At 40.7% G+C, this 13,246-nt stretch overlaps 1 protein-coding gene across 2 annotated transcripts in view; it reads right to left on the minus strand.

The window, feature by feature from the left end:
• Positions 1–3,621: 3,621 nt before the first annotated feature.
• Positions 3,622–13,246, minus strand: part of postna (periostin, osteoblast specific factor a) — a 34,794-nt gene continuing 25,169 nt past the window's right edge. The window contains exons 14-24 of one of the 2 annotated variants that reach the window (XM_063203409.1): positions 11,834–11,936; positions 11,139–11,206; positions 10,398–10,443; positions 10,046–10,081; positions 7,651–8,088; positions 7,485–7,547; positions 7,174–7,254; positions 5,186–5,245; positions 4,897–4,983; positions 4,317–4,358; positions 3,622–4,191 (exon numbers count right to left, since the gene is read on the minus strand). In XM_063203409.1, the coding sequence (XP_063059479.1) occupies positions 4,121–4,191; positions 4,317–4,358; positions 4,897–4,983; positions 5,186–5,245; positions 7,174–7,254; positions 7,485–7,547; positions 7,651–8,088; positions 10,046–10,081; positions 10,398–10,443; positions 11,139–11,206; positions 11,834–11,936 (1,095 nt within the window). In that variant the 3' untranslated portion in view covers positions 3,622–4,120. The remainder of the gene's footprint in view (positions 4,192–4,316; positions 4,359–4,896; positions 4,984–5,185; positions 5,246–7,173; positions 7,255–7,484; positions 7,548–7,650; positions 8,089–10,045; positions 10,082–10,397; positions 10,444–11,138; positions 11,207–11,833; positions 11,937–13,246) is intronic. The other variant, XM_063203410.1, reaches the window with a different exon arrangement.

Here is a 13,246-nt window from a genome sequence, read left to right on the forward strand (position 1 = left end):
CATTCATTTATTTGCATCTCCTCATCTGTATCATGCCATTTGTCTTTCCTGTGTCTTAAGTTAACACTGCTTCTGTTTCAAATGCCCACTCCTGGCCGTCGTTGGTTAGGAAGAAAGTGGAGGGAAAAGTTATTATACTTTTACAGATTATTGTCTCCAAACCCAATGAGGTCTTTCTTCACTTATTTTCCCTGTCATACTGCAGCAAGCACTATTAGCCAGATAAAAAAAGTTGAGATAATCACATTAATCATACTGCAAGAATCTTCCATCGATTACAAACCAGCAACCGTGGCAAAGACTGTATGCTTCAGAGGCAGAACCATATGTGTTCAATTGTTTTTCTTTTTACAGCAATCTGTAAGCTTTATGGGGCCCCTCCATGTTACGTTGTGACAGCCTTAGATGCAAGATATTCATTTTCACTTAAGTAGTTCATCACCCCCTCATTCCTTCATTCATCCTATCCACACAATAAGCAGCAGAAGACAGAACCTGTTGCACCGCCAGCTGTATAGTGATGGAGGAACGGAGAGCAGAATATGATGCCAATCTCCTCCATCTGTAGAGCATCCTATCTGCGTGTAGGCCTATATCTTTTTTATTTTGGCAAATACTTGTATTGGACCCAAGTAGTATGATGGGATTGTCAGCTTCTGCACCAGAACACAGCAGACTATACGTATGATCTCAGTCAGTGGTGATCTGCTGGTGCATAGCAATGACTCTGTACTGTACCTTCACACAGAGACATGGAATTGCTACTTTGTGCCTAACTAAGCCTGTCAAACCAGCATTACAGAACAATTATGCACTGTATGTAAAAATTGGTGTCATCAATGATCTTTCTAGTAAAGAACTGCACACACAATTCTCTGTGTGTGTATTAGGGATGTCAACAATTACTCGATTCATCGACTTCAGTCGATTGAAATGTTAATAGATTTAAAAAAAATAATTGCAATAATTGCCAACTGGACTGGCGAGAGACCCAGGTGAAAGGGGCATGATGAAATGTGTGTCAAGAGGAGTCTGAAGAGTGGGAACATTTCAATCACCTTTGGATTTAAGAAACATAAAAATTCATTTAATTTTAATTTAATCTTTTTTTTTTGGGGGGGGGGGGAATGAAACATTTTCCTTTCAATTAATCGTAAGTCGATTGATAAGGTCAATCAACTAACAATTAATAAATACATTCATTAATTTGCATCCCTTGTCTGCTCTGCATACGATATATACTGTAGGGATAGCTGGGGAAATTAATGGGTTACACATGGCTGAATCTGGGGAGCCCAGCGGGCCGCCAAGAGGACTGGTACGGCCTTGTGTGTGGCTCGGTCACACATGCTAAAGCTATTATTCTGCTGGACAAATTCTGGAGGACCTCTCCAAAGTCTTGTCATAAACAAGTGTGGCGGGGCCCCCTCATCTTATGACAAAGCGGATAAATTAATCTCTGCAGTCTCTGCACTCCTACTGCTGTAACTGCCAAGTGCGATATTGCGCTGTGAATTGTCAGACCCTTAACAGAAGGTCAGATTGAAAGATAGAGTGCACACACACACAGCCTCTGTTGGTCAAGCATATAGAACGATACAGTTGATTTAGCTTGAAGTGTTAATTAAAGAAAGAGAGAGTCAAATTTAACACTTGTCTAGTTGCTTCTACTCTGTAAGTTGCATCTACTCTACTACTGTAAGTGTTGAATGAACACTGCAGAATTAGATTGTGTTATAGTTAGCACTGGCACCTCTGCAGTGGCTGGCTCATGGAGCCTGTAGCAGCACTGGAGCCTAATGACATCCAAGGGAATCCTACGGAGAGGGAGAGCGAGTAGGAGAGTGGAGGCCAATTGTTCTTGGATGTGTGTTCACCGATCACTCCACTTGGGCTGACATCATCCTGGAGTCCACTGCCATTCTGGTCCTGGGGTGTGCTTACAGCTGAAAAATATTCTCTCTCTCTCTCTCCCTCTCTCTCTCTCTCTCTCACTCTCTCTCTCTCCTTCTCTCTCTCTCTCTCCCTCTCTCTCTCTCTCTCTCACTCTCTCTCTCTCTCTCCTTCTCCTTCTCCACTCTTCCCTGTTGTGCCTTCTGCCTAACATCTGGAAATGGTGAAGTAAGTTGCTGCTGCATTAAAAAGTGTGCTGCAGTTAAAGAAAACAAGCAACGTGTCTATTACCATGATTGAGTAATTACTGTATGCGGCCCATGTACAAACCCGAAGAACAACAGCAGAGTTGTAATATTGTCAAGGCGGCACATGTCGAAAGTAGCAGTGACACCATAAAGTGGAACCTCTTCAGAACTTACACATATTGATTTGTTAATAAGCAAACATATTAGCTCACATTTGTTATTTTATCATGTGAATGATTAACTCTCAGTCTGCAAAGAAAGGTGTTTAAAGTTTAATCCAGCCAGTTAAATACAAAAAGCTAGTGTCCTATGATTTCGGAACTGCAGCTGTCCTTTATGATTCAGACACTTAATTCCGCTCAATTTCCACCAGTGTCCTCGTGTCAGTCTGTTTGGATATTTGTCAAAACTGACAATATTAAGAGGTAATGCGATCTTTCTGAGGGAAAGTTGTAAATCAAAGTAATCATCGCTGGAGGCTGTGGCTGTCCATCTGTGTAAACATCCTGTTTGTCCTCAAAGTCCCCCGAGAAAAACCAAGAAGACCCAATTCCACGGTGGAGGTCTGAATATACCTCCTAGCAATCTGTGTCAGTGTTCATATCCAGACATCTCTGTGTAGATCACATTCCGACATCCAAGACAATTAGGATTTATTAAGCAGCCTCAGGTCACTTGAGGCAATTCTCACTACTTTAAAAGTAAAAGCAATAAAAAGTAGAAGCACTGGCAAATATACAATGAAAAGAGTGGACAATGTTCTTTCTTCTCTTCTTCAGAGAAATAAGGAATGGACAACATTTTTGGGATTTATATTAAACTCTATAAACATGGAATTTGAGATCATATCCTGTGTGTTATTAATAATTACATCAACGAAAATCTGGCTAGTTCATTTTTGGATACTTGTCATACGATGAGATCAAGTCTTGTGCAGTCTGTTTGGAAAAAGAGTACACTGCAAAATATTGCTTCAATTAAATTACATTTTTAATTTACAGACAGTTCTGTGTCAAAGCCAAGAGTAAGACTGAATTCCCATTCAAGAATGCATTTTTATTTGTCTCACAATGCATTTGGAAACAGGCAAAGGTGCAGAGATCTGTTGCAGACACCAACAAGCATGTCTTTAACATCAATAGAAAAAAGAGCGATAAATAACTGTTGAATCCAGTCAATCAGTCTGGAAGCACACAGGCTGAACACTTACTATCCATGGGCAAAATGCTCAAAAGACCACCGGATAGGAGCATGAGAAAGATAGTATGGAAGTCCAGAACGATAAGATGTAACAATACAAAAGTATAACAAAAAAACATGACTTCAAACAAATTATCCAAATTACAGTATGTTACAGTTAATACCTGCAACTAAGAGTTTAGATCTATAAAATACATTCAAACGATTGAATGCAAGCACCAAAAATGGATCATACATTTCTATGCTCCAAATTAGAGAAGGAATTTATCTCTTTTTAAAAAAAACAAAAACAAAACAAAAAACAGCATGGGCAGTTCAAGATAACTCACATAATCCCTCTAAGACCACACACCAATGGAATGTCAAACTCCACTTTATATAAACATTTTAAATACATGTCGTAACCGCTGTATTATATATATATTTTGCATTTTTTTGACATTGATGCGCCTCAGTCCATGTTCTTTCAGGTTGCAGGTACTGTATATTGAGATCAGTCCATTCACATGTCATCAAGGTCAAGGTCAATCGTCCCCGCTACCTCATTCAAGGGAGCATTCGGGAAATGTCCATAGAAATGTCACAATCCCATTAACTTACTGTGTGTGTGTGTGTGTGTGTGTGTGTGTGTGTGTGTGTGTGTGTGTGTGTGTGTGTGTGTGTGTGTGTGTGTGTGTGTGTCTGTGTCTGTGTCTGTGTCTGTGTCTGTGTGTCTGTGTATCTGTGTGTATGTGTGTGTCTGTGTGTGTGTGCAAGGAAGCCGCCGGACTGTGTAGACTTTACTGTGTCTGTTGTTTGATCTTTGGGTGGCGTCGGACCAGTTTTCTCCTCTTCATTCCCGCCTGTTTGCCTGGGGAGCGAAAGGTTACGTCAGACCCTTTTTGCCTTTTTGGCTTACTGCCATGTTTAACTAAGTGTGTTTGTCTGTGTGCGCACTGTAAATCCAACTAAGGAAGCCGCTGTGTGTGTATTTACCTGGTGCTCTTTTAGCCTGCGATCGGGTCATTCCTCCTCCCTCTGAGGAGAGACATTAAAAATCAGCAAACAACTCATTTGTACTCATTAAGTCGCTTTACACAGTATATCCCATCTCTTAGACTCTTCCGATCCCACATACAGTATGTATATAAACTTGGTGGACACTGTGAGCTCAGGGGCACACACATACTTTACACATCGGGAGCACACAGGAGCACATTCCGGCCTGTGGGAAGCAGTTGAGGGTTGTATGAGAAGTTGAAATGGCAAAGGGTCATAGTTGATATGGAATCCCTTGATGAAGAACCAATATCCCCAAACGGGACAAGAATAGCCATTTATGAGGTTCCAAAATATTGATGCAATTAATGTAAAATGCAACTGTAGTATCCCCTTGGTGGCATGTTTCTCATTTGACACACTCCTACCATACAACGAACAGGTCACTCTCTGGTAAAGCTAAAATCTTCACCACCACCACCCCCTCCACCACAATGGCCCCCTACTGCAAAAGCTATTCCAGTTTATAATCCCACCCCAACAATAATAATGAATGGTCATATCGGAGCATCCTTACCCTGGATGAGTTTGGTAATTTTCTCTGACTCTGCATCAATCAGCTCAGGGTTATCTTGGAATGAGGAGAGCTTGGAGAAATCTGGGCCTTCGGGCAAAGATATTGTGAGAAAGAAAATGATAAGAATTGGATGCATATCTAAATGTTGTACAGCATTTTAGAACTGGAACAGTGCAGTATGCTTGTTTGTTTTTATTTTATCCCAGTTAGCTTTCGCAATGTAGCAGCTATTCGTCCTGCATTATATTCACAATAGACATACGAATATAAGCCTCACTGTAAGTATTACCTTCAATAATTCGTGGTTCTGTCTGGATCACCTTGGTGAGAGTTGTGACTCCAGGACCACCTATGAAACACCAAGAGAGATTGATGAACCAACACACACAGACAGGCACTCACATCATGTCTAGTTACTGGGATATGTTCAGGCGCAGGCTTATACACTTCCACAAGTTTCTTCTGAACAGGAACGTGTTTATGAATTGGTATACGTACGATTTCTGAAGACAAACTTGAACTATCCAGTACTACCTGTATACCTCACTTGCATTTGCAAGCATGATAATAAATTCAATTCTTCAAGAAAATGTTCCTCTGTGCCTAGCCTGGGAAATCCCATTCTGCTTTTTGCACAGTCATTCCTATCTGAAAGACAGCATGGCAAGGTAGCCTGAGGTAGGGAGTCAATCAGAGAGTAGGAAGGGGTGGAGAGGGGTGCAGTTTGTTTGAAGAGATACGACACGATTGGCTATGGTCTACGTGTATGCCAAATGATACATTCGTAACGCCCAATGAACGGCCATGGGCAGGGCAATTGTAAACCACACACTTCCTACTAGAAATTGCATAGGTAGCCCCCAGTTGTGAGAAACTCTGTGCCTGTTCCAATCTGCCGTGTCAACATAAAAATGGCACTGTCTTTATCATGAGAGCTACTGAAAACAGCTGCATGATGGGTATTTTGTCAGGCTTGTATCCACTCAATCCTTTCTTAAATCTGTAACAAATTAGGTAATCCAGTTGATGCGGATAACCCAGTGCCCGAAAATCACTTTACAACCTGTGTTAATCAACAGCTAATCCACAGAAATATGACATGCATTTCAAGCATTTCCTCTCAGGATTACCCATTTGAATGAGAATTTTTTAAAGCTACGGTAGATTTAGAACCAGCTACTATGCTCTTCAAGTCAGCTGTAGTCTAACCAATAACCTTGTGGCGAGACATCATTTTGTATTCTGTATTGCTATTGCCATTGTATACCGTGTCTAACGAAGGACACAAGGTACTTACATTCTCGTAACAACGGATGATACTAAGTTATACTGAGGGAACAGACTCCGCAGAGCTCTGTTACTAAGCATGCACAGCACCATTAAATTCCTTTTGTTTTCCCTCATTTCATCTCGGGCAAACCTCCATGGGGTTGGCGCTGCGCTGTTCTTTTATAGTGCAAGAACAATGTGGGCAAGAGAACAGATAAAAGTTTTTAGAAAAGGACAAGTGAACACAGCACAGTCGGAGAGAGCTCTCACAGTGACAGATGTTGGCCGATGCTTCCATCTATCTGATTTAAATGGGCTCAGAGGGCAGATTGCTGGAGTTGGGGTTCGGCATGCATACATACGGTTTTCTGAGTCAACACAGGGCTTGATCTATCACACATGTACTGTCATCAGCTGAAGATAATAAATCTGCCATCACCAATCCAATCCATGCACATTTGCATAACAGCCTACAGTCTATGGTGCAGTTAATATCACTGAGATCTTGTTCTGCCAAATGTGGAATTGAAGCCATTGTGGTATTATTAGCACATGTTCGTTGGCCTCTGGAATTTTGAGGTTTACCACGGAACCCTAAGTGTAGTAACCAACCCACAAATCTTCATCTACAACCCACTTGAATGATATTTAGTGCACCAGCAAAGCACTTTGAGGGTTTGAGTATAAGCGGTTCTATACAACTTGCCATTTTAGTTGCCAAAACATGGAAATCTGACTGATGAGATCATTGTTATGTTTTTTTATAATGCCAATGTCTTACTTACAGCCTTTACTCAAACCTTCAAATAATATTGTTTCATTCCATGCCAGTCAGTCTTCTAGCTAATGCGAGGGAGGACTCCGCTGCTGAGAGCAGAGACAGTTTCGCTCCTCTTGTAGATCATGCCAATTTGTAGCGTGGGTTTGGGCAACCCGAATAAGTACGGTCATTGCTCAGGGTCATGCCAATCTGTAATGTGGGTTTGGGCAACCCTTTCGTCGACTAACCTCCCTCTATGATTCGTTTGATCTCCTCCTCCTGGAGGATGTGTACCTCGCTTTCCAGAACCTTCTTTACCTTGGAAACTTCTAATAAGGGTTGGGGGATTCAAAACAAATGTGGTTGTGCCATGATGTCTTTTAAAATGCAAAATTCAGTACTAAATCCAATCAAAACACTGGAGTAATAACTGTGCAGCTATAATACAATTGGCTATAAATACGGGAACAGAACATTATTACAGTTGGGCTTTGTAGTGATTATAAGGTCGCAGCTGTAAGATCTTTGTGGTTGGATGACGCAAGTTTGGAAGACTAACCTTCTTCAATGAGCCTCCTGAGTTCACCATCAGCATCTAGCTCACCATCAGAGGATGTATGGGCTAATCAGAAACAAAAAGAAAGCACATTATTCAAATAGGTTACTGTTTGTGTTGTTGGTACTTAAACTATTCTAGAATGTGAGGAGAAAGAGGGGTGACTTACTTTCAATGACTCTGGTGACCTTGGTGATGGATGGTTCACCTTGAACGACTCTCGTGACCTTGGTGATGGACGGTTCACTTTGAACGACCCTCGTGACCTTGGTGATGGATGGGTCTGTTTCAATCACCCTCCTTACAGTGGTGATAGGTGTCTCGGACTCGACCACTCGAGTGACCTTTGTAACAACGGGTTCCGATTGGACCACTCTGGTGACCGTGGTGAGGGTGGCATTGCCTTCTACGACGATGGGGACGTTGAGGGTGCCCTCGCCTCCCACGACCCTGGTGACTTTGGTGATGGTCGGCTCGCCTTCGATCACTTGAGTGACCTTGGTAAAGGTGGGCTCTCCTTCGATGACCACCGGCTCAATGACCCTGGTCACCTTGGTGATGGTCGGATCAGTCTCGACGACGCGGGTAACTTTTGTGATTTCGGGAACTAGCAAGAGAGAGGGAGGTTAAAAGATATTCACATACAGTAACTACAAAACCATTACGTATCAACTCACTAGGGACTCACTAATGAAGAATTAGGCAATAAAATCTGTTAATCAATTCCATGTAACTACTTGCAGGCACTTAAAAGGGAGCAACATTTATCCACATGTCATTCATCGTTGTTCAGCACTCTCTCGGGCACCACAAATCCCCAACTTTGACACTCTCCCATTGCCCTGCAGGCTGTTCACGTCAATCAGTTCATTATTGTCTGTGGGTGCAGGATTTCTTGTTGTCGCTCTCTAAAGGCCCCTTTTGGCATCTCTATGTGGAAATATAAATCTCCTGTAATAGCTTCATATGCACACACGTAGTACGATCAGATGCAAGGGTGTTAACTACGACTCTCCAGGTGTTGAACGAACACTGTAGAAATACTGTGCAGGCATGCAGCGAGGCATCCAGTCATTGTGCAATGTCAAATCAATCATCAAGTTAAACCACATGCCCAAACAGGCAAGAGATCAGTTATCCAGCCAAATATGGCCCAGGGATGATAATGTCCAGAAATACTGTCTTGTCTGTGCATAACTAGAGACTATTCATCTGCCACTTTTAATTGTTGTTTATGAAGAATAATCTAAAAAAAAATGTTTTTGGACAATAAGTCTTTTCTCATATGAAAAATTGAAGATTGATGTAACTCATTCTTGGGCGAATCAGAATATAGCATCCGATGTACAGTAAATGTTATACAAATACAAATACTACAAAATAAATCATTACAAAATTATTATGTAATATTAATATTTGCAATGTTGGAATAATTATGGTATATTATGTATTATTTAAAATGATGATAAATTATAGCATATAGTGTGATGAAGTGGTCCGCACACTGGGCATTAGCTCCAAAAAATATAAACTTTATTTCATTTTACAAACGGCAAGGTTTCGACAGTGGGATCTTCCCCTGAGGAAATGTTGTTGTAGAATGAAATGAAGTTAATATTTTTTGAGCTAATGCCCAGTGTCCGGACCACTTCATCACACTGTCTACCGTCTACTGTCTACTTTTGTCTGGCACCTGTAGGCCTATCACTGTTTTGTGGATGTGCGCACCCCAAACCCCCCCCCAAAAAAAAAATAAAATAAAAATAATAATAGCATATAGAAACTTCTCATGAACCCATGTCACTGAATTAAATATATTTCTGTTCTGCTGAAGGTGAAGAGTGGAGTGCTTTTATCGTGCATTTATTCACTTTTCAACTTATTCAAGTTTTTTATTTCAAAAAAATTATTATAAGCTTGTAAACCCCTGGTGCCCTGAAATTTACTTTTGAAATGGTTGTTCCCCCTTCTGGTGATATGCACAGCGCTACCTTCTAAACAAAGCCAGTTGCTGTTGGAGGTGATATTTACAGTTTTAACAAGGGTTCACTTTCTGGCCAAGTCGTTAAGGTTCACATCGAGAGTTGCCATAAATTTCCTTCAGATGCTGGCATCTACTGTACAGTTGGATATTAAAGCCTACAGCTCAGTATTAGGTCAACGCCAGCAGGTAGCACTGATGTAAATATCAAAAGCACACACACCATTTGATCTACACGTTGTCTACCACATTATATCGCCTTCCAGTCACTTTTATCCATGGGGTTTAATTTTATAATACAGGTACACAGGGTATTAGTTACAATGTAAGAAGTAGTGTGTGATTAGATGCCATGCTCAAGGACACTTCAATTATGGTGAGGATAGTAGATGGTTCCCAGATTTGTCCTACTTGTGGGATTTGAATGTGCAAGCTTGTGATGACATACCTAGTTTTGAATGTCCTACCCTCCGTCTTAGAGCATTTAGAATATTTCCAGCACTAAATAATGAAGAGCTTTGAATTCACTATTGCAACATCTACGTGTATATGCACAGATTACAGACACTCAAAAATAGCTTACCTGTTTCAATAACTGTAGTTTTAGTAATTGTCCTTGCTATGGGATAAAGAGAGGCCATATATTACATATTTAGCATGCAGCCTTCATAGTCATTTTTCATATTGCATGTAGGTTTTGGAACTTAACGTCATTAACGTTTTGACATGAAAAAACACACTCAAATGGGGACCTTGGGCAAAATAGTCATGTAACACAGTGTAAGACAGTCTACTACAAAAACTGCACAAGTTGGACACGGATGATATATTGAGTTTGGAATGCTTGCATTGGGTAATTATCTTAATTACCGTCATGTCATGTAATATTAGAAAATCTGGCAGCACATAATGATATGATGTGATGAAAAACTTACTGAGGAAAGTAAGGGGAATTTCACGGTACGTGTATCCAGATACAAACTATGGAAGAAATGAGATGGAATGGGATGAAGATGGTAAAATAGTATCGTGAGATAGTAAAACAGGGCTTGTTACAAACACACAATTGTGGTATACACCATATAATTATGATATACACACACAATTCTATATGATTAGTGCCCTATGTCTCTATTGCATTGCAATGAGTCAAAGAGGTTTAGTTGTAGGTGACTGGACATCTTTAAAAACTTCCTTAAAGGGACACTGTGCAGGAAATGGTCAAAAAAGGTACTGCAACTATGCTGCTCATTGAAACTGGGCTGCCTATTGCCAAATATGATCTTTACATGAAATTTTACTAAGTAATAAACAAATATTTTCTAGTATGGTCCAAGTATAGTCATTTTTGCAGCTCAAAATGGCTATTTTGGGAAATTCAAAATGGCGGACCATGGAGAAGATCCCCCTTTTCATGTATGAATAGTGCAATTTTTCCAGTCATAATGAATACTTAGAATTTGATGGTGGTGGTAAGTATTCATGAAAAAGGTAACATTAGTGAATGGGCAGCATGAATTCTGGAAATTAACAACTAAAAATCTCACACAGTGTCCCTTTAAAAAGAAGTCCAATTGCGTACTACAAAGTACAACTAAATTCCTGACTGAGATGGCCTGGATGAATGTGCCTCTTCCCAGGCACCGTGCATTATAATGTTCACCATGCCATTTCACCTTGATCGTTATGTACTTAATCAGCTTCTGGAGCAGAACGAGAAGGTCTTGACTTCCAACAGGCAGATCTGTGAAATCAGATCCAGAGTAAACATGAGACCTTCTATCAGAGTTGATGCCTGCACATGCATATCTCGCCTTACTGGGGTAAAGTGGAGGACAAAAACATGAATGATAGAGAAAGTAGAAGTCAGCACAATATAACTCCAAACAAGCAACAAGCTCCAAAACAAGCAACGTTTTTACCCACCATCTGCCTTCTTCAGACACGCTATGTTTAGTTGCTTGTTTGAAATAAGCCGTATCAGATGGATTTTAATTTTGCACTACTTTCTCCACCATACATAAGACTTTAGATATTAGCTTTCAGTAGGCCTAGCCATTTACCATTTACTAACTAGCCACAAACCACAGCCGCAAAACCATTCTTTTGATTTGAGCCTGATTGACGCAACAATGAGGGATATCCTGTATCCTGTGCTTTTCATGGACCAAGACATGACTTGCCCTGTTTCATGGTTATGATCTTCTAAGGACAGACTAATGATCTTACGTATTTCCAAAAAAAGTAAAGCTGAAAAATATGTCTTATTTTTCTCTGAAATGTGACTGGGTATAACCATGGCACGGCATGAAAAATATGACTTCAGCATCTGCTTCGCATTTCGTTTCGACAAATAAATTGCTGGTCTCACCTCCGGGATAAAGCAAGGTCTTCACCACATGGACCACTCCATTAGACGCCATGATGTCACTGTCGGGCACGTTAATGGAGTTCACGTTGATCGAGTTGTTCACCTGGCCAGACAGACAGACAGAGATGGCTATAATTATGATAATAAGGCACAATTGAAAATAATTGCTTGTACTTTGCTTGGTTGGGGACAATGCTAACACCATGTCTTGTCAGAGGAAAGTCAGTGAAGGGATTGTTGACAAGACAGCTGCAACAATGCCTTTGCTGTACAAATAACTTCCAGATGGGACACTGCATTCCAGTATTTAAAATTGAACAGATTTAAGCAATACTTGTTTAGTACTTTTGCATTTTCAATTTTTGTGAGAAACATAATGAGCCTCTCTCTCTCTCTCTCTCTCTCTCTCTCTCTCTCTCTCTCTCTCTCTCTCTCTCTCTCTCTCTCTCTCTCTCCCCTCACACACACACACACACACACACACACACACACACACACACACACACACACACACACACACACACACACACACACACACACACACACACACACTTTAAATATGTTATTTATGTCTGCAATTCCTAAAATGTGGACATAAATGTTACAGATACACACACACACACACACACACACACACACACACACACACACACACACACACACACACACACACACACACACACACACACACACACACACACACACACACACACACACACACACACACACACACACTGTCAGAATAATCACGATCCATACAGCATGCTCTACAGTACATGGTCATAATATAGCATTGTCCAGAGTCCTTGGGAAGCAGAGAGGACAGGGTTGTGGAGCGACAAGAAAGTAGTGGAAAAGAGAGAGCTACCCTGGGGGAAGGAAACCAATCGCTCAGATTTCAGATATGAATCATAATGGCAGTACCCCTGATATGCTGTTCTTGAACACTGCAGTGAGCACTCTGAGGAATAGGAGATAGGGCAACTGTGAGGGCAAGAATGGTCTTCCCGTCCATAAATAGTAGGATCATTGTTTGTTTTTAAATGTGGAAATACTGAGACGAAAAAAACGATCTGTCATCTTACTTAGAGTGTTACATCAACACAAACACTGTGAAAGAAAGTGCTCAGACCTTCCTTATACTGAGCTGTGTACAAGAGGCATCCATTTAGTAATTTGGTGTTGCTAAAACAACAATACATTTGTGATGACGTTATGATTTTGACATCAAACGTACAATTATTCAACCAGACATAGAAATAGCATTCGTGTCCGTGTGCATAAACAGCCGGATAGCCGGATAATTTGATGCATGTGCGCCAATTAAAAGCATGTCTCAGAACATTCATCCAAAAGGACCATCTATTTACATAACCCGATCATAAAAAACAACATCACTGCTGATTTCTCTTA

Source organism: Engraulis encrasicolus, chromosome 7 (assembly GCF_034702125.1).
Source record: "Engraulis encrasicolus isolate BLACKSEA-1 chromosome 7, IST_EnEncr_1.0, whole genome shotgun sequence".
NCBI classification, from domain to species: domain Eukaryota; kingdom Metazoa; phylum Chordata; class Actinopteri; order Clupeiformes; family Engraulidae; genus Engraulis; species Engraulis encrasicolus.